Source organism: Diadema antillarum, unplaced genomic scaffold, assembly GCF_040938485.1.
Source record: "Diadema antillarum isolate AM-2024a unplaced genomic scaffold, OU_Dant_1.0 seq00000481_RagTag, whole genome shotgun sequence".
Taxonomy (NCBI): Eukaryota; Metazoa; Echinodermata; class Echinoidea; order Diadematoida; family Diadematidae; genus Diadema; species Diadema antillarum.
In genome coordinates, this window is record NW_027271445.1 from 4,027,687 (window position 1) to 4,050,195 (window position 22,509).

Sequence of the window (22,509 nt, forward strand, 5' to 3'; positions counted from 1 at the left end):
AATAGTATACACACTTCAAAACTCACCTACCCACACACACACCCAAAAATGATAAAATTAAAGCTTTGCTGCTGGTTCTGGTAGGTAAAGTTTATGAGGACTAACCTTTGACAATATGAGTTCAACTTCATCTGGTACCATGGCAGAATCTGCAATCAGTTCATCCACAATCATTTCTACATCAAGATCCTCAATGAGTGACTGTCTGTGTCTCTGTAGGTTGGATCTTGCCTTCTCCGTCATCGGAGCCCAATTAGGGTCCACCATTTTCTCATCAGTCATTTTCTGTCTGGAATCAAACTTTTGACACAGGCTGTAAAAGTACAACATAAAAGACCTATGAGGTCAATTCTAAAGACTAGTTAATCATTATGAAGTTACACAGATCAGCAATTGTAATCATAATAGCAAATGCACAAATAATAAAATATTCCATAGCATAATGCCTAAGCACCCCCCCCCCCCCCCCGACAATTAAAGGCATTCACAGTTGCACTTCATAAGAGACATAGTCAATATAAACTGTGTGCATCTTAAGTTTAGTTCTACTTAACTTCTAGTTGTTATCCCCCCCCCCCCTTTCCCCACTGCTACGTACTCGGTCATCAGCAGGTTGTTTAATGCCGGTAATAATGGTTTTGAATTAGACGCTTGGAATTGACGCTTTTATATCTAACTTCAGGTCAATAGCACAATCAGGGTATGCAAATGCGTAACAGGGGAAAAATGAGAAAACTTGGTGAAAATGCTTTTTTTTGCTGTTTGTTGTAGCCGAGTGCTCAAATTTTCATTTCATGTAAAGAAAGAGTCAAAATTTTGCATTTAACTATGCATAAATTAGCATTTTAATTAGGGGTGTCAAATTACATTGTACATTGAAATGACTAATATATTGAAAAAATTCATTAAAAAAAAGGAGAATGTTTTTTTTCATCTGAAATTGCTTTTAGATATTCCTGATAAATACCCCTTTCATTCACCACTAGAATAAAGCCATGACATATCACAAAATATGAATTAGTGCCATATTTTCACTACTCAAAATGGATGATCAATTTCGTAGGCATTACTTTGAATTCATATAAAACCACTTTTATATATTGTATAATATTTCACTTTTGCCAAAGATTGAAGAGCTGAAACTTTCAGGGAAAGGTAACAGACTTTTACTGGCCGTTATTACAAAGTTTTATGAAATTAGGGGTGGTATTTTGAAAGATATGATATTTTTCATCACAAAATTATCTGTACACTTTGACCTTGAATGTGCGCATAATATTTGGATCCATTCTCATATTTGTAAACACAGATAGAAGAATGAATATATGAGATTTATGATGACTTGAGTTGATATCCAAGCTGTGACACTCAAACAATGACATAATAAGCCAAAATACTATGTTTTTTTTTCTTAATGATATCTTTAAAATTGAAAAAGCATTGAAATAAGAAGACTGAACACTTATCATATAAATGGCCTTCCTGCAGTAGAACATGGGCGCAGATCACTCTTATTTTTCCTCAGCAATTTGTAAAAATATAAACAAGTAAGTTCTTATTGCTCAAATTTGCTAAAATTTTCACACAGTAGATTAATACATCCCCCGTATATGTATGTACAATTCATGGCTACAAAACCAAGGATATTCAATTAGGGGAAAAGATTCTTTTAAGTAGTCAAATTAGGATATACCTCACTGAAAATAATAAAAAATGGCTGCACTTATTTTCCTCAGTATTTGAAAATGGCTCAAAACTCAAAACTGGATGAACATTTATTGGCAAACAGCACACCTTATTGTAGTGTATCTTCAATTCTTTACGGAAAAGCAGAAAAATAAGCTGTTTCTCCATGTATAGCTGTACAGCATGGGTTCAAAGGTCACAATGTCACAAAAATAAGCCAGCATTACACTCCTACCATGATGGGACTTTAGACCTCATAAAATTTCTCCAGCAGAAGGGACCACTGTTTTTTATTGCATGCAAGCAATGCCAGGAAAAAAATCCATTAATTTGATGCTAAACACATAGGGGTTGACTGAAAATTCGGACCTCAAATCTTGATTTTACATAAGTTGTACAACACTTTTTTTTTATGCATTACATGAATTTTGAGGGACTTTTTGGTAATTAATCTTTAATAATTAACAGTAAATGTGAACAAATAGCTATTGTATAACCAGTGATTATGCAATACCGATGTTTCAGCATGCTGTATGTGAATTTTTAAGTCAGTTAGTGCATTCTTTTAGGAGTTACAATTTTTTTAAAGTGAGAAACTCATGATTGCATACCCTGATTGTACTTATTACCTTCAAGGACACCTACATGTATGGTGTTTTGGCTTTAGAATAATGTCATTGTTTGAGTGTCACAGCTTGGATATCAACTCAAGTCATCATAAATCTCATATTAATTCTTCTATCTGTGTTTACAAATATGAGAATGGATCCAAACACTGTGCGCACATTCAAGCAAGGTCAAACTGTACAGATAATGTTTTGATGAAAGATATCATATCTTCCAAGGTACCAGCCCTAATTTCATAAAACTTTGTAATGATGGCCAATATACATGTCTGTTACCTATTCCTGGAAGTTTCACCTCTTCACTCTTTGGCAAAAGTGAAATATTATAAAATATGTAAAAGTGGTTTTATTTGAATTCAAAGTAATGCCTACAAAATTGATCATCCATTTCGAGAAGTGAAAATATAACATTAATTCATAATTTGTGATATGTCATGGCTATGTGCTGGTAAAGTGGTGGTGAATGAAAGGGATATTTATCAGGAATCAGATGAAAAAAAAAAAACATTCTCCTTTTTTTTAAATGAATTTTTCCAATATATTAGTCATTTCAATGTAATTCGACATCCCTAATTAAAATGCGTATTTATGCGCAGTTTAATGCAAAATTTTTACTCTTTCTTTACATGAAATGAAAATTTGAACACTCAGCCACAACAGCAAAAAAAAGCATTTTCACACTCCACCAAGTTTTCTCATTTTCCCCTGTTACACAATTGCATACCCTGATTGTGCTATTGACCCTATTGTCGTTTATCTCGTTACTATTCGTTAATCAATAGTAATTTATTTTGTGGGGAAATAACTCTTAACTAAATCCAAAACTCCAAGTCAAACACATCCCAATGACATTGTCATTTGATTGAATACCCGGTGACTGAAATGCACGAAGTAACTGTTACGGTACGCAACACCAAATGAAATATGTGGGACTATGAAATGCTGCCTGCTGCGAGATGGGTGTGCCGTACGGAAATAGCGCCAAGTGCTTTCCTGACAATATGTGCGTACCTTATTGGTACTCATATCATGGAAAATCTGAGTTTCAACAGCATGAAGTAAATAATATGTCATTGAATTCGATATCATACAGACATACCTGAAAAATTCCTCGGTGACAAAGACAGCTTCTACAGTTAGCGTCTACTTCGCTGTGACGATATTTCGTTGTGTGTATGTTTCTTGTGTGTATGATTATGTTTCGCCCACGGCTGTTTGTGTGTACGTACAACAACGTAGGCGCAGGCTATAAGCTAGTAGGCAGCGCTGAAACGGTATTCCCCGTCCGCTCCCCGCCCCGTCATATCATGGTGTGTTGTGTAGGCCTACACTTCATTTCTCATCACATACTGTAGTGTGCGACAACAAAATACAAGGTGGTGGTGTATCACTAAACAATACTTCCCTTGACCTATTGAACTGTTCTTCGGTATACATTCTACGAAAATACGATATCAAACATCCGCAAAATCATGTACATGTATAAGCAAATGATAAGTAATATCAGAGCTAGGCCTAGTTCTATGTGTCCTGTTGACTTCGCGCGACTATTTTCTGCTAACACCTTCCTCTCTCTCACCATTCAGGGAGTGTGGTCTCTTCCACTTCGCGCAAAGTTATACCTTCGGTATTTGCAACATCCGTGTTTGGAAAAAAAATGATAGGCTTAGTGAAAAAAAAGTCAATGTTTCTTTTCGTTTTAACTTGCAACATTTTACAAAATAAATGACTGCCGTACAGCCACCATGTCTATCCCATTCTGCATTCACGAATTTGTTACCCAGACTGACAAGGTGCGATAAGAAAATATGAAAATTTTCATGTTTTTTTTCCGCCCAATTTCGTCAGACTTCACACTGCACTGGATAATAACGACACGAATCGGGGACAATATTGAATGACCACATCACAGAGATCAACATGCAAAGAGCATTCAAAGATCCAGAGGAGGCCCACCAGGCGCTCAAAACAATACAACAAAAACGAAAATAAAAAAGGGTGTGCGCCCCCCCCCCCCTTAATTTTGTTAAGATGCCTACCATTTACGGAATCCCTGGATCCGCCCCTGAAGAATTATAACTAGTTTATTCAATTTACTTTCATCAGCATTCTATTTCACTATTTTCTCACATATTGAATATGTAAAAAGCGCGATCAAAATGTCACAAAAATTGCATGGAAAACGCGCAAATTCACACCACAACCGCCATGAAAAACATTAAGGAATTAAAACATGTAAAACCCACGAAAGCAAGCACTAATAGCATTTTTTTTTTGCAGTGTTTTGAGTGGCGAATCCGGAGGGTGGGGGCACACCGGGTGCGCGCCTGCCCTTGACGTTTATACACACACAGACAGACACACACACCCCCCCCCCTCTCTCTCTCTCTCTCTGTTAAAAAAAAAAAAAAAATGTTTGTTTTCATTTTTTGGCGTTTCAGCTGCATGATTTTAAACCCGGAAGTGGCACCAAACATATTGCGCTCCCCCTCTTCTGGATCCGCCACTGAGACTATAAATATCTTGAATGGTCAGATAGTAGCTGCAGCATTGTTGACAACCAGCAATATCGTATGTAATTGCTGATATATTCTTCGGGGAGGGAGGAAAATGTATACGACTGGGAAAGGAAGAATAAACGACCAAGAGAATTCTAGGGCGTAAACAATTTATGGGTATAGTCATGTGTAAAAAAATACAAATAAAAAAATGTAGTAGACACATATGGCTATTGCGTAATCACCGAGTGTTATATCCATGTTGTTGATATGATGACTGACGTGAAACTGCGGGGAAGAAAAAATAGGGAAAAAAAGAGATATTAACTGATTAAATGAAACTTTAGAATAAATATAAATTTCTGGACCCATCGGTAGAACAGTATTGTCTGTACACGCGGTACTGCTGAGCAGGGCAAGCAGCTGTTTTCCAGTTAATTCTGTTTGATTATCGTTTGTGTATTCATTTGTGTTGATTTTATGTGGAAAATATTTTATGAACACAATGCAACAATCAAATATATTAAAGTGATGAGAATTCGACTTGTTTATGCGGTATGAGTCACAAAACATAGGAGCTTACTTCAAGTGACTGAATTAGAATAAAGTTTGACATGCGGTGAGTTGTGCGCCTATATGAAATGGAATTTTGTGCACTAAGTGGGACGAAATTGAACGTCTATCTAGCTGGCGTGAAATTGATATGGCAACATTGCGTCGTGAATGGCATGAATTTATTCCTCAAAATTGAATGACGTATAATAGAATCTAGACATGAAACGAATTTGAATGATCAAACAATTTGGCCTAGAGCAAGACCTAAGATGAACCGAGAGAAGAGCGTTGCCGAGAATCGCTTGGGAACACCTTGTCATTAATGTTAATTCGCCGGATACAAATCTGATGAAATTTGGCGGGAAAACCTATTCCGATCTGTCAGCAGGGTCCTGCACACTGTGAAAATTCTGTTGGTAAGTTAGAACAGACCAAAGTGATGCAATAAGTATTTCAAGACACTCTGTAAGAATTAACAGACATGGCAGAAAACAAGCAAAACGTGACGAGGTGGAATAACTCAAAACATAATCATTGTGTGCGTATCCCACTCACCTTCCCCATCTCATCATTCACCTGCCTCCCCTCCGCCTCCAAGATTATCGATCAACCCCCTCCGAGCTCCTCGACCTCCTCCTCCTATACCCTATCCTCCTATATACTCTACCCCTCCGCCTCTCCTCCTCTAGCTCTTCCCTCATCCCCTTCTCCGCCTTCTTCACCTCCTCCTCCCCCTCCGGGCCGTTTACGTCTTCCTCCCTCTCCTCCTCCACGACCCTTAGTGCATAGCTTTCATGTCAAGCCAGATCTGTGTAATGAAATTGACTTTTTTTTTCTTTTCTTTTTTTAAGTTTAATTTGAACTTGGAGCAACATTTCATTTTCACCTAACATAATACTTCGTCCTGAAAATTCAACATCCTTCGCCAGTCCTGACAAGCCTACAAGTGAGGGGGGGGGGGGGGGTTCGAGGAGGGGGTAACGTGGTGTCTACTGCGCGCAGCCAGCTGTTTACTGTGTGACCAGTGTCTTCTACATGACATGTTTACAAGCGTGTGGGACCGTGTACGTGTGTACATTTTGCGGCATGCAGCCTATAGTCATTCATTCTGGCTGGCATTTGGGAAAGGCGTTTCTGTAACGTACCCCACCAAGAAAACAAAGATCTCGTCTATAGTAAGTAAAGAAAATCACTAAAGCCGAAGTGAGTCTCAGTGTTATTACGATTGTGGTATATTCTGCTAGTTTTCTGTCTCTTACTTGCTTGGTATTTCATAGTGATGGCCGATGGAGTTTATTTTAGATGTATGAATATAGCGAGCCATGTTAGCCACCTGCAGGCATGGCACACCTACCGCAGTACCGGCGACGCGGCGGTCACACGCCCGATCCGACCCGCCGCCGTACGGGTTAGCGAGAGGCCTAAGCTAAGATAGAGGGTAAGGGGGTGTTTTCACGAAGTATGTCGAACTTCAGTAAGATTGATTTACACGTAAATTTACAAACAATGGCAATGCCATGGCATGGATACCAGTATTTTTTACATAAAAGGTCTCTAAAACCTTTATTTTCATTAGAAAATTGAGCAACATTGATGACACACACAGCATACCATAAACAGTTTTAGTCAATCTTAAATTTTAAGCTTGACTTGAATTCTTTGTTGAACCCCCCCCCCCCCCCCCCCCCCCCCCCCCCGTTGTCCCTTGGACCCGCAGGGCTCGAGAGAGACAGTGTATGAATGAAAGAAGCGAGCGAGAGGTACATACGCCAAGGACCATGGTACTCCTAGAGGGGTTGACCGACAAGTATGTCTAATTCCACGAAAAATTTCTCATTTGTAATAATAATGACATTTGCTGGGTCAGTTTTAAAGAAGTGAAAAACTGACCCAGCAAATGTCATTATTATAAATGAGAAGTTTTTTCGCGGAATTAGACATACTTGTCGGTCAACCCTAGGGGGCCTTTCATTAAGCAGTTTAGTCAGATATTTTTCTGACAAACTGTTACAAGCTACAGTACTGAAATCCTTGCATCTGATTGGCTGAGAGCAAATCTATCCGACAACTTTGTCGGACAAAATGCTCCAATGAAATGCCCCCTGGACACAGACATTACGTTTGTGTGCGGTTGTGTAGGCTTAGCCTCTACTTTTGTTTCAAGAGCAGGTTTAGCAGAACTCGTTTTCACTTTCTTTCTCTTTTGATGTACTACTTTGTACGTGTACTAATGTAGATGACTGATATCTAGAAGAATTGTGGAGATCAACAATCGAAAGATCATGGCCGATTCTTCAGCCTCAGGTGCCACTTTAGCAGACCTATCCCTACCCGACCAGCGGCAGTATATTCCAGAATCGATGAAGTTGCTTCGGAAGCTGTCTCTTAAATATAGAGAAACGTACGACTGGTATCGCAAATGGGTGACACAAAATCCAGACGTTGTCTCTCAAGTAGAGAAAACTTTCAGAGTTTTCTCGTACTTAATTGCAGGTAAGCAATCCCTCAATTCAAAGGAAAATTCAGTAGCATACCAGAGGAGCCATTACCAAATGCAAATCTGTAATTGCTAATGCATGTAGATTCTCCTTTCATCAATGTTTTTGGATTCTTTGGCTTCGAGCACTGACATGATAACTGTCACCTACTGTGACACAATTTCATTCATTTTATCAAACATGGTTTTGTTTGGAATATTCCTGAATATGGCTGGTGATTGTGTGTTTATCACCTGATTAATTTGCCATGTACAAATGTATTATTTATTTTGAAATGCATGCAAGAAAGCATATATGTGCAAACAAACAAAAAGTCTGATGCAAAGCTTTATTAGAAAAGATTCTCAATTGTTACCAGGATTCTTAGGCATGAATCACAGTTTGCACTCAACTCTCCTTCCCTTTTGTAGGTTTCCATGATTTTGATTTCCTTTTCCTCATTTTAGGAATTAGCACAATATGCTTCAATTTGTTTATAATCCAATGACCCTCTAATGTTATGTATTTACAGTCAATAGTCAAACAAGAATGTCTTTCTGATTGCCAGAACCGGAAGTATTTGGTAGTAAGAAGTAAATTGCTGCTTACTGCAGAATGTGACCGAACTACAGTTATACATCCATTATTAAAAGCAAAACAACAGACTGAATTCATCTCTTTAATCCAAACAATATTCTTCCTCTGTATTCCTTTAATTTGCTTCTTATTCTTCTGCTTTTTTCCTTTCATTTTCTTTGTTCATGAAAGTGCCACTGTAATCTTTAAGATGACATTCTTGGTGTATTGTTTATAAAGAAAATTATCTCCCCCCCCCAAAAAAAAAAAAAAAAAAATAGAATAGACAATTTCTCCATGTCATGCCAAGCACAGAAACAGCTGTCTCTTTCCGTGAGCTTAGAAGAAATTAACAATGTCAATTACAGCAGGATCCTTCTGTTATTCCAGAGATTTTTGTTCTTGAAAAGTGTGTTTGTTTTTTTTTCAATTTTTCTGATGTGTGTTCATGTTGTGTTTGATTCTTTTCACAGGTTTTACTGATGACAGTGAAATTCTCTCAGAGTTTGGTAAGTTTAACTTGTTATCTCTCTCAGAGTAAAGAAGAGCTCATAGAGAGATTATCTATGTTACAAATTTCTCCTCTTTCCCTGTCTGAATCATTTTAGACAATATGAAACCATAAACAATTTAAGTCATTTTAAATAATATATCTATTTCATGGATACTCAGTGTGATATATTACCATGAAAAAAAGTATGAAATTGCCTGAATGTTTTTTACTCTGTGCTTGTTAGCTAATTAGTAAAAATTACTGACAATGATCCCCCTTCCCTATGTAGAAAGTCCTCTTGGGGTGGGCAGGGGGGGGGGGGGGGGGTCAACTCAAGTAGATTTGACAGACACTCTCTATATTGTGAATTTTGTTTTTAATGATAGTGTTTTCATAATAATTCCTTAGTAAAGTTTGTCAATTTCTTCCATCCTTATTTCAACTTGCTTGTTGTGTAGGGTAGGCTGTCTAGAAGTATGAATCATCGAAGTGCAATATACAGTCCATTGAACAGTATTATATTTTTCTTTCTGCGTTTTTCTATTCATGGCCAGAGTGATATTGTGTGTTTTGCTAGTGTTATCTGATTTGTCTTACTTCCAGTCTATGCCCTTGCCAATCTTCTGGTCTTCTTCAATGACTCCATTATGAGAAATGCCCGTGCTAGTCTTCGCCCAAAGCTGGTGAGTATTTTAAGGCTCATTTACCATTTGCAGAACAAAAAAAGAAACCAGGATTAGTGCTTTAGAATAGTTCTAAAATGTGAGTTAGGAATAAAAACACCCACTGTAAAAATTTGAATCCGTATTGAATTGATGTTTAGCATTGAATACACAAAATGTGAACAATAGTTATTATAAAAATGCTTCCAGATTAAACTGTCTACATTAATGATTTATTGAGAAAAATTCTGATATCTCCTTATTTTTTAGGCTTTATTGCAAAAATGATGTTAGTTACACAACGGACCTACACATGTACATCAAATGTGATATTTTGAACATTTTTTAAATCACACATCTCAAAGGTAAACAGCACCTTTAAGGCTTGTTTGATGTTGCTATTTGTAAAGTTATAGTCTGTGGTTGCAGAACAATACAGCATTGAAAAAAAATTGAGACTTAATAAGCATTGTAAAAATTTACTTATCATAACTTCTTCAGGCTTTTTATGTTGTCAACACGTGTAGTGAGGTTTTGAGATTTTCATGGGTGTGTATGTGTGTATATGTCCGTATTGTAACTGTCTTTCTGCCACTGAGAGTGAATAATTTGTTGTTTATTTGTTGGGACAGAGTCTCCCTCAGGGTCGAGTGATTCGATGGCTGACCATCTTGGACCACATAGAAGTGTTCTTTGAGCTGGCTTCTCAGAGTCTTTGGGGTCAAACAGGCAAATGGATCGTCATCACTGTCATTCAGATCCTAAGGTGAGTTTTCTTGGCAGATTGGTGTCTTGGCAGTCATAGGATGTAAATATTATTACATCTACTACTACACGTACTTCTATTATTGATACTGACACTACCGTCTGTACTACTAGTAGGTAATGTTAATGATAAGATAATTTGTTTTCTAGCTGAACTTGTCTTTCTTCATTCATTCAAATAGATCGAGTACATTTGTTTCATTATGTATTTAGCGAGTACTCATTTATATTCAGTATTTTTGTGTGTGTGTTTTCACACAAAGTATAAAAGGCAATTTGGTATATTTTTTTTAAAGTCTAGAGTTTCATAAACTTAGTTTTGCTATAAACCACAGTTACAAATAATAGAAGAAAAACCAAAATGGACCAATGTGATCTCCTCAGTAGAATGTTTTTACTATCATGATGATGTAATCAAATTACTGTCAAATCACATTTTCTATGTTTTTTGCCGTTTCACTGTCTTTCCTAGGACCATCTTTCGTCTGGTTCTTCTGCACCATTTCAAGGCAGGGGTGCAGTCTTCTCCCCCCATGCAACCCTTGAACCGGAGTCTCTTCACCCCTCCCACAGACCACGCCCAGTCAGACTCCTCAAGCACTCCAGACTCCTCCACACAGAGGGAAGGAAGAGAAAATCTTGCCACCACAGCAACTCAGCATTACCCTCAACCTTTGACCTTTGAAGGCAAGAGATCTGGTCGTGTGGTGAGGTGTCTTCATGCCAGTAAGTCTGTTAGGATACTGTTCAATAATCAAGGAGGATGTAGACCTGCTAATCAAGGATAATGTAGACCTCCAATAGCAGAAAATTTTCTCAAATTTTCTCACTTTGTTAAAGTCTTTCCTCAGTGTATTACCGCATGGTTAGCCTTGTTTTATTTCTCACTGGCGGGGGATGGCTGACTTAGACTTATTTTAGCGAAAAGTCTTGATCATTTTTGTTGCAGCGATAAATGCCTCAGTATACATTGTACCTTGTGAATTACAAATTAATATTGTTGCATTTATAATATGTCTACTGGGGGTTACTCAAAGTCACCAATATATATATTGGCATAAATCATTTTGCTCTTTAGAATCATATACAGGACTAAAATCTTGTCTACCTTCAAACAAGCCTTATGTGTAGTGTCAATACACAAGAATTAACTTGTTGGGGACACTGCGGCATAATGAATAAGACTCTTTACATTTACTTGGAGGTCTCGAGTTCAAATCTCATCAAATGCCTCCATCCTTGGACAAGATGTTTTTATACCCACCATGTCCCTCTCGACCCAGGTGTATAAATGGGTACCTGGCAATGCTTTGGTAATAGTATTGATGGGGCCCTCTTTTTGAGCAGTGGCAATACTGAAGAGGCTACCCTGGATAAAGAAGGTGTCATACATTGTATATCTCAAATGATAGATGTAGAATTTTATCTAGATACCTTTCAGAGTTCAGCTGAGAGTTGCAATTTAACCCGTTGAGGACAAGTCTTGAGTATACTTGGTCAGGTGTGTATGGGAAATGTGTGTTATAGCAAAATCAGTCCATCTTCAAGGGCTTAACCTCAATGTAAGTTTGTGAATTTTACTCAAGAGAGTTCTCACCAAATTAAGTCAACTTGACGGCTTATTTGTTTTATGATATCATGCAATATTTGTTTTATATTTCCAAAGCTCCTGATGTAGGACTTCGCTCCTGGAAGCTACCTTCAGAGAGTGAGCCAGGCAGTGAGGAGGAGGTTAGCATGACGGAGCTGGCAGGGTTTTCATTGGCTGCAGAGACTCTCTTCATCACACGACCTCTACTACACTGTATCCTTACTAATGGGGTCAAAGGTCAAAAGGTCACATAATGTGACTGACCTTCCAGTAGACTTTGTCTTGCTGTGTAGACCCATGACAGTCTCCTTCCATGTAACATTAATATATATTTGCACTTGGTGACATACTTTCAACAAAAAGCAACAACTGTACGTTGAGCAGCTGAAGATAGATGACGTAACAAAGGGCTCAATTTCCAGTATACGTACGTATGAATGGAAATCACTGATCTCTACGGAAGAAGAAGAGAATTGGTGGAAATTATAGCTGCTTGGCGGAGGTCTGCGCTCTCAGAGTGCTTCTCTAGTTACCTCCGCCAAGGGAGGAGGTTATGTTTTCGTTACCATTGGTTTGTTTGGTTAGTTAGTTAGTTAGTTTGTCTGTGTGCAAAATAACTCAAAAAGTAGTGAACGGATTTGGATGAAACTTGCAGGAAAGGTTTAGAATGATACAAGTAACAGATGATTAAATTTTGGTAGTGATCTAAGAATTTTTTGGGAATTTATGAAGGATTTTTGATATTTTGGCAGGTAGGGTCAATGAACTTGGGAGTTCAGGCTGCGCGTATTTTAAGGTTTGAGTGCGCGCACTAAAGTGCATGCTCTAGTTTCTGCTCGGGCAAGGCGCGCCGTGCAGCTTAGGGTTTATGACGTAACAAAGGCTTCTATATTGGGAAATCGGGCGACTTTCAGCACACAATGCTATAAGTATGTATGGGTGGAAATCACTGATATCTCTATGGAAGAACAAGATCAGAGGTGGAAATGAGCTGCATGCTTGGCGGAGGTCTGCGCTCTCAGAGTGCTTCTCTAGTTATGTATGTTTTCATTGTATACATCATTCTGTTTTGTGTTGCATTAATTTTAAATCCAATGGAAAATTGGTGTTGACCCATGTTCTCATGGACCAAGAAATGAATATGATTTTTTCCTTGACACATGTAATGACAGTATCATGTTTACTAGTGTGGGGCTTGTCGTCATGGAAACCATGGTTACTCTCCTTAGCAACAGACATAGCCAGGTGAGTAGACTTCTGACACCATTACCAAGTTGCTTGCTGGAACCATTAAAAGCGATGCACATTTTCTGATACTGTAAAACATGATATATTCGTGACATGAAATTTTCTCGAATTGGAGCCAACAGGTTTTTTTGTGGCATGAAATTTTCATGAACTGCATCTGGCATTCACTGCATATAGTGTAGACAAGAACTTTCGCGTGTCTTTTAGTTTCGTGAATCTTGGTGCTCGGGAAGTTAAAAATGCACGCAAACATTCCTCGTTTTACAGTAGTTGATTTCTTGAATGTTATTGAATTCTTACAATGATAATCAATGTCTTCAAGCAAAATGCATTGCTTCTTTTCATAAGTTTTGTGATGTTATGTATACATACATGCTGATATGAAAGCCATAGAAACAAGCTTGGTAAGCTAACCTTATTGCTGATTTGAATGTTACAAAGACATCTCTGATAAAGAAACACTCTTTACTTTATTTATTCACTTTGTTTCCCTTTAGCTTGGAAATGATGAAAAGAGATCAGAAGGTGAGATTAACATCTAAAGAGAAGACACACCTTGTGAATCGGCGACTGATGCTGCTCATCTACCTCATGCGATCACCTTGCTACAATGTCTTCACAAGGTGAGATCACTGTCTGTTTTAGTTTTTCTGTCATTACCAGTCAACCTCTCAAAGAGGAAAATGCGTACCTGTGGGACAATGGCTTCTATGGAGGTCTGGTTTTTTTTTCTTCAAAAAACAAGCAAACACAATATTTGGACACAGCATGAACATCATTTACATTCCAAATAATTTGAAATGTGCCCGATGTGATTGTCAGTTATACATGTATGTATATGGGTCAGAATTTTGAACGATGTACAATTGAGCCAAAACCAGGCAAAATTTAAAAAGTAGGAAATTCTCCAAATCATTCATCTTACCTGAAAGAGTATAACTCAAGCTTTAATATGAACCCAATTATACTAGGATTTTCCCAGAGGAACAAGTTTTTATTCACCGCTGAAGTTTACCATGTCCAGAGCAACGAACGTCCGTAAGGAATAGTACTGCACATACATTTGAATACCATTTGACATAGTTTCCAAAGATCTGATTCAGTTCAAAATCCTAACGAAATATCTTAAGGGACATGTGTACGTGATTGCAGAATATTAAGCTTGTACTCTTAACCTGTACGTAATGGTAGACAACTGATGATTTAACTAAATTCATCATTTCTGTAAAAATATTGCTCTTCCGCTAAACACTTTCTCCACTTTACGCGCATTTTACAGAAACTCAATATTTTCACCTCTTATTTCACTATCCTATACTTTAATCCTCACTCCCAAATAATAATATACCTTTTTAAGATGTATTTCATCTGGGCAGTCTCTATAACCCAACAAACATAGCATAGTTTTCATCACGGAGGTTCGCATGTAGCTCACGGACGTTCGGAACAAACAAGATATTGAACAATGCAGCTCTCTTGAGTTGGAAACGCATTCTACTCACAACAAACAGCAATTTCATGTCGAGAACAAACTCCTCTGCAAAATCCTGAATAGATATTACCAATTCTCAATTATATAAGCTTGTTTATCTTCTCACACTGAGGAATCAAAGAAAACAATTTTTCCATCTCTCGTAAATGAACGTACAAACGTACGTGTAATCTCAGTGACGTAGTCCATCCTTGAGAACGAAAATATTTATCAAAATTTCGCTATCATGAAGTAAATATTCAGGTCCTAAACTTCAATAAAGTCTACAATGCAAAATTTGCTTTTTATATAACGAACGTGGTCACAGCTAAAATTATGACAAAGAATTAATATAGAAAAACAATAGAAATGTGCTCCGTTATAGAAATACGAAGTTTAGCTGGGGAGGGCAAACGAATACGTTAGGAAGAAATCCCTCTGTGTTTGCTCCTTGTGTTACACACTGTTACCGAGAAAAAATTGTGTTATTATATTAGGCAGAAATGATAACAGGTTCGATACTGCGAAGTTTCGTCATAACAAGACACAATAAGTCCATATATCTTGGATGGATGTTTGTGACTTTGATATCATACAATATGGTTTGTTATAACAAACCTTTTGTAGCGCGTCATTTCGGAGGCTCGTTATTCATACAGTTTGTCAATACGAAAATTGATAGAGTTCGTATAATCATGAAGCTTTTTTATTCGGTAAATGATAGGAATCTCCGAAGGTTAACCGAAAGGCTTATTAATTGGAACATGAAAACTTATGTTCGCTTATCCAAATGTGGAGAAACAAGTTAACAACTAAAATCCTCCTATTTCAAAACATCATAATAACCGTTTTCACCTAAACGAATATCAGACCCATTCCACTTTTAGAAGAACGGACCTAAAAATAATGATCCTTAATATCTATTTTTCGAAGAACATTTCTAATAACAAACCTCCTGAATTAACTACATTTTTTTTTCATTTTGGAATAACAAACCTTTGGACATCGGAGTAACGAATCTTTGGAAGAGCGAACGTATCAAAGTGCAACCTTAAACCTATTCTTAATCATTACTTTTTTAACATGTGTTTTCAAAGTAGGCACAAAAGCACAAACAAACTGACGATCTCTCTGTCTCTTAAATGTAAAATGGAAAAAAAAAATCTTGGAAAAAATTACAAATGAATATTGCTTTTCATTGATGAGTATAAAACAACACCATGTGATGATAAGCGGAGGATTTGTGTGTTTTCATCAGACAATAATTGTATACTGCATGATTTTTGCTCGCTTGTGACGGCATTTCGATGAATAAAAAAAACATAAACAAACAAACAAAAACTTCTCCAGAGGAATTTGGTATAACGGGAGTGCACTGGCAATTCTTTTCTCTGTGTGTTGGAGCTCGATCCCTTCTCTGTTTCTCAGTCATTTTCATTCAACTGCTTCCACGTCCTTTTGAAATTTTTCCGTTTCTTATTCAACACATGCTCATTACAGACTTCTTCCGTCATTATCCTGAATGTGATTGCGTAGCACTTTTCGGATTTGTTTTGGTTTGTTCTGTTTTGTTTTTGTTTTCTGTTTGGTCGCAGCATGTTCAGGCTATTGAGGGAATAAGAGAAAAGTCGTCATGAAGAGAAAAATAAGAATGAATTAAGGCATTTAATATCATGACAATTACAGCGAACGTCCGTTATGGAGACCAAAACTGGATGTGTTCTGTTTGAGACGGCAGCTACCATACTCAAAAGATAAACACTTAGAGCACCTGTCACTAAAAAGTGGCACTGATCCTCTTTCTCCTACTATGTAATCCATTGACTTATTCAACCAACGAACATCCGTGAAAAAAACGTTTTCCGTTTGTTATTACAGGTAAATTGAGTGCTGAACGCTATTCATTTTCGGGTATGAGCGGCTCGGTGATTTGGTAATATTTTCAACTAACATTAATCTTATGTGCAGTGATATATTTGTAATTGTCAGAAATTTCCTTTCTCTCACAGAACGTCCGTGAGCGAAACTTTCAGAACCTGTAATAGTACAAATTGTCTCCAGAACCTCATTAGAAAGAAATTTAAACGCACAGAAATTACAGATTACGCAAAATTCTATTTTCCCTTAACTTTGTTTTAAGTGTTTAGCTGTTTTTGTATAATTAGAGGGAAAACAAGCGTAAAATTGTGAGTAAATTTCAATTGTTTGTTCATCATGATCACATAACGCCTTAAAAATTCTGAAACTACTGCTCTAAACTCATTATTTACTTTGTAAAACTTTATTTGTCGCTATTCGAGCCAAAAGTTTTAAAGAATACAGGACACTTTCGGGACAAGTTATCCCTATCGGAGGGATTGCATACGTCACGGACGTTCTCTGGAATTATCACGGACGTTCGTTCTACTACTAGGGTCATGTTCCAGGACGGATAACTAATCGGCAGAGAGTACCTAGCCTTCCTAACTCTTTCAAAAATTTGAAAAGGTATTGTCGATGCAAATTATAAGAAATTTGACATCCTTACAACATATGTCTTGCCCAGAGGGGGATCAGGAGGTGAATTTTCAGAGAAAATATCAATTATTTGCTTGGTTTTTTGTGAATTGCATGGTCCAAAAACTGCGGACGAACCTCAGTCCGCTCCAAAAATGGCATGCAGCTGCTCGGCAAGAGAGCCAAAGGTAAAATGCACCTTCGCCATCAAAGCAAGATGGTGTCCCACTCGAAAACGTTTTAATCATCACGGACGTTCTTTTTTTCTTGGAGGTTCGTCTAAAAATACAATTTCCGTTCCTATTTGACAAAGGATGGACAGAAACTCAAAACAAACATATTATCGTGTTGCTAGATCTTAGTTGATTACGACTCAGAACAATATCGCCGATAACGTTTCATGGGCTACGATCTTTATTAGAAAATAGCGGAAGCACGTCCGTGACGAAAACTGAGTATAATTTTGCATAAAAGAATATTACGTCCCATGTACAGCCAGCAGACGTACAATTTTTGCAGGATATGTTCATTAGGTGGAACACCAAATTTTCGTATACGTTACAGTTGGGACAACAAAGTAGAATTTGCAGCAGCGATAGAAATAAAAGCATCACGGACGTTCGTCTGTTTAGGACTTTGATATTTTAATTGTTCTCTGTAATTTTGTACGTGCTCATAAAGTTCTTATAATTTTGTGGTACATACCCATGATATGTAAGATCCAGAACATGGTCAGATATTAGATGCCACGTACCATTAAAAATGCACATCATTAGTTTGAAAAACAAAAATTATTGTGAAAATAGCATTTTTACCATATTTTTACGCTTTAAGTCCTTGTGAAATGAAAAATATCAGGCAAAAGGCAACCAAACCATATATTTCCTGAAAGGAAATTTACCAATCTTTGAGATGACATGAAAAAATCTGGTTTCTTAGATCATCCTGGCGTGTTCTAAGGGAAAGAATGTCAGAAGGTACGAAAATTGGCAATTGTACATCGTTCAAAATTCTCACCCATATGCCAGAGTTGGCTGATGTTTGTGTAGAAACCAGAATTTTGTTAAACTCTATTGTACATGTCTGTAGTGCTCACATATCTAACTGACTACAGATACCATAGTTGGTTTAATTTCTCTGTTTGTTGTTTTACATAGCAATTATCAAGGACAAAGTAAACCGTCAAATTCCTTCCTCTTCCTGTTTCATTCATCATCCAGGAGCAAGCTGGAAAGTTTCCTAAGATCAACAGGACAATCCATTCCATGTGCAGCACTACTTACAAGTGAGTTTTCCCACAATGTTCAGTCAGGAAGTGGCTACTAAAGCTAACTGGGTAATTCCATGAAGTTGGGGCAGTGTCCATGTAGCATCGTGATATTTGAAAAATACATTTCAGCATAACTCAATATTAATTATGCTATACATTTATTGTTTGTAGGCTTTACATTTGCATTGAGGCCACACATTTTCTTGGAAACTTTGTGCCATTCAGACTCAATTTTGATGAAGTTATTAAACAATATGTAACGGTGTCCTGTAGCATCGTGACGTGTCCATGTAGCATCGTGAAATTTTAACATTTGGTCCTAAGAGACAAATTATGGCAATTAGCTTGACCAAAATTTGATGCAATATGCATATTTACTAGATTAGTCAGATAGCTAAGTATCTCACATTTCCTGTACACAGTTTTAATTTTAAAAGAAAATTACAAAATGTATCACGATGCTACGCGGTGTCCTTTTTTGTTACATTTGGTGGACACCGTGTAGCATAGTGACACATTGTGTAATTTTCTTGTAAAAAGTTAAACTGTGGAAAATAGAGTTAAGATATTTAGCTATCTGACTAATCTAGTAATTATGCATATTATATCAAATTTTGGTCAAGCTAATTGCATTAATTTGTCTTTTAGGACCAGATTTTAACTATCACGATGCTACATGGACACGTCACGATGCTACAGGACACCGTTACATTTTTTTAAAATAACTTCATCAAAATTGAGTCTGAATGGCACAAAATTTCCAGGAAAATGTATGGTCTCAATACAAATGTAAAGCCTATAATGAATATATGTATAGCATAATTAGCATTGAGTTATGCTAAAATGTAACACTTTGTGCCCCAACTTCATGGAATTACCCAACTTCCACCAGTTACATGAGTTTAGGGTATAGCAATAGGAGGTGATCTCAGCCATGCTTCAGTTCTAATCTAGTATCAGTCAGTATGTCGCACAGTTAGAAGCCTTTCATTGTGTATCAAGATATTTGGTAGTTTTGAGTGACAGATCAGAGAATTTGCAGTGTTTTTGGAAATTTCCATTGGAATGGTGGCTGTGAGAGCTTCAGAAAACAAGACAATGTCACATGGTGTAAAATTGATCGTGCTCATGTTGTCAAAATGAAAGGATTACAGTATTTGTATGACCATACCACAATCTTACTTTCATGATCTGATATATAAGAATTTGTCATATTAATGTCCTTTTATTTTAAAGCCATTCCCATTGGATATTGGATCTATCATAGATGTTAAAATTCAGATTCAGATTCAGATTCATTTATTGTCCATATAGGAAATTCTTCTTGTTGGCATATGGATGTACACATAGGAATATCTGAATACATACATACATACATACATACATACATACATTCATGTACATGTACACATATAAATAAATACAATTTTCATTATATACGAAACACAAGACATAAAATGATCCATAAATTATTAACACATAGTGACTGGCTAGGGAAGGAATCATTTTCAGCTAGTATAAAAAGATTTGTAGTTGAAGGACACATGATGTTGTAAATAAAAGCCAAAGTTTTCCACCCACCACTGTATGAAAATGTATATGTTGAACCATTGATTCTTCTTCTTTTTTTTTTTTGTTTTTTGTTCACAGAACCAATCTTGGAATATCTCCCTACCTGGCAGAAGATTTATTTCTACACCTGGGCCCACTGATTGGAATCATTTATTTCTACACCTGGGCCCACTGATCGGTGACACTTGTTTCTACACCTGGAATCACTGATCGGTATCATTATTTTTACACCTGGGCTCACTGTTTGGTGTCATTTATTTCTACACCTGGACTCACTGATCGGTATCATTATTTTTACACCTGGGCCCACTGATAGGTGTCATTATTTCTACACATGGCCCAGCAATTGGTGTCATATATTTCTACACCTGTGCTCACTGATCGGTGTTAACTGACTGTTGATGGACTGCTGGCTGGTTCCTGTAATAAGTCTGGACTGGTTCTTAGAGTATGTTTGTGATGGACTCAAATACTGCTAGTAGAGGTGTATTAACTGTGTAAGGTGTTTCATTGTGGGCTCATCGGCATGGGTAGTCTGTTGCATCTCAGCGTAAGTTATGCCGAGTAAAATCAGACAGAGAAACAAACAAACACACAAATGACATTTGGCACACTTGAGCATTAAAGGGTAAAAGATTGTTTAGCTATTAACAATATATCTCATTTACAAGTGAGCAATTTTTATGCCTAAACTTGTCCAACTTTTTACATCTCAAATTCTTCCCTTCTGTTGTTGTTTTCTTTCTTTCTTTTTTCCACCAGATCCCAACATTTGAAGCCAGTTTGTGGCACGTTCTGATGGTTTATGTAATTTTATTGTTATTTTATCTTTGATGTCTTCCCTTCCTTTGCTAAATATGAACTTTTGATATTCTCCTTTTTATGAATTGTTTGTCTGTATATCAAGTACATTTGATAATTTCTATTTCTACTTTTATTCTGCAATCCAAGGTATGTTTGCGAGCCTTTAAAAGAAAAGAAGCTAGATATAAAATTTGTACCATGCAGACTATTTTACTTAGTACAACTTGTATTTATCAAGCTTATTCTGCTCTGCTTTTTCTTGCAGACTGTTTCCTCTAATTATTCCGTAAAGCAAGAATGAATTTTTATGCCGTGCTGTGGATGACTCCAATTTTATGCACTAGTAGCTTTCCTGTGTAAATTAGTGTTTTTAACACAGTGAAAGTAAACAGTGTGATGATAACATATTGTGTTGTTCAGGTTAATGGGATGGTATAGCGTTGGTTCTTCTTCTTCTTCTTCTTCTTCTTCTTCTTCTTCTTCTTCTTCTTCTTCTTCTTCTTCTTCTTCTTCTTCTTCTTCTTCTGTTTATTCTACATCCTTCAGTCCTGAAGATTACTGCAGATGACTTGTGTGTGTGTGCATAAATTGCATTGGGCATTCTCACGTTGAAGTGCCTGGATGGGTGATGTGAGGATGCAGATTTTTACTTTTTGCAAGGTACTTGTCAGAACCTTTTTTGTTGTTGAAATGCTAAAGAGCATACAATTCTAAGAGGAATTCAATGTTTATTTGATGAAAGTCAGTTTTGAAATGAGTGAGATATCAAAAAACAAAGTAAAACAAAGTGATCCTAATAAAAGGTGGGTTCCACCCTTTGTTAGCATCACTTTGTTTTTGATATCTCAGCCATTTCAAAACCAATTTTCATCAAATAAACTTTGAATTCCTCTTACTAGTAAATTATATGCTTTTTCATATCTCATGAGAGGTTTTTCATTATCTCCAACCTGAAACCCATCTCAACCAAAACTGTTCCATCCCTTTAAAGGTCATGGATGAATCATGAATTAGAGTCAATATGAAAGCACCATTGCATACATGTGTACATTGTACAATGGGTTAGGAAAGAGACCAAAAGACTCTCATTCCAGCCGTTTATTAGCATTTTATCTCTCAGTCTCTGATGCTGATAATAAGTGTATCAATCTAACCCAAATTTATGCTCTCTTCATTTTTCATTGATTGGTACTGATCACCAGCTGGTGTCAGTACCAGCTGTGGTGTATTGTAAAATTTTGAAACACTGCACTGGATAACCCCAACAGGTAGGAGGCATTGAATTTTACATGTAATACTATTACTGCTGTGATGTAAAGTAATCTATGAATGCTTTATCCTGAGGATGGCCTTGAAATGTCCACTAAAGCAGAATGAATCATACAGATACTGGTTTTTGGTCCCATCCCCAGTTTTGTAGAATGCCATGACTTTACTCAGAGGAGTTGGCAATGTCAGTGACTTACTGTGTGGGTAATGGGAGTAGGAAACCCTTGCACTATGTTCAATATGTTATTGTTTTTGCAATGAAGATATCTCAAGTTTTTAAAAGCAAAATGTCCGTTATTCTTTGTTGGGTATATTAACCCGTTGAGGACGGACTGCTTTTGCTACAACATGCATTTCTCATAGACACTTGCCTGAGTATACTCGGGACTCGTCCTCAACGGGTTAATATCATGAATGGAGTGATACCATGTACAACGTTCTTGTGTTTTT

At 37.0% G+C, this 22,509-nt stretch overlaps 2 protein-coding genes across 2 annotated transcripts in view; one reads left to right on the plus strand and one right to left on the minus strand.

Annotated features, from left to right (window-relative positions):
* The window catches only part of LOC139733552 (apoptotic protease-activating factor 1-like), a 41,832-nt gene extending 38,357 nt beyond the window's left edge, over window positions 1–3,475 (minus strand). Inside the window, exons 1-2 of the mRNA XM_071644364.1 lie at window positions 3,412–3,475; window positions 106–300 (exon numbers count right to left, since the gene is read on the minus strand). Of these exons, the coding sequence (XP_071500465.1) occupies window positions 106–282 (177 nt within the window). The 5' untranslated portion in view covers window positions 283–300; window positions 3,412–3,475. The remainder of the gene's footprint in view (window positions 1–105; window positions 301–3,411) is intronic.
* Window positions 3,476–6,552: 3,077 nt separating this feature from the next.
* LOC139733496 (peroxisomal membrane protein PEX16-like) lies at window positions 6,553–20,749 on the plus strand. Its single transcript, XM_071644308.1, has 11 exons — window positions 6,553–6,568; window positions 7,602–7,858; window positions 8,892–8,927; window positions 9,515–9,594; window positions 10,206–10,339; window positions 10,811–11,064; window positions 12,005–12,142; window positions 13,102–13,174; window positions 13,675–13,800; window positions 18,365–18,429; window positions 20,065–20,749. Exons 2-11 carry the CDS (start codon window positions 7,648–7,650, stop codon window positions 20,124–20,126), a joined length of 1,179 nt encoding a protein of 392 aa, XP_071500409.1. The 5' UTR covers window positions 6,553–6,568; window positions 7,602–7,647; the 3' UTR covers window positions 20,127–20,749.
* The last annotated feature ends 1,760 nt before the right edge of the window (window positions 20,750–22,509 follow it).

Coding starts and splice junctions, on each gene's coding strand:
- LOC139733496 (XM_071644308.1), top strand. CDS start 7,648: ATGGCCGATTCTTCAGCCTCAGGTGCCACTTTAGCAGACCTATCCCTA. Junction 11,065..12,004: donor GGTGAGGTGTCTTCATGCCA/GTAAGTCTGTTA, acceptor ATATTTCCAAAG/CTCCTGATGTAGGACTTCGC. Junction 12,143..13,101: donor CACACGACCTCTACTACACT/GTATCCTTACTA, acceptor ATGTAATGACAG/TATCATGTTTACTAGTGTGG.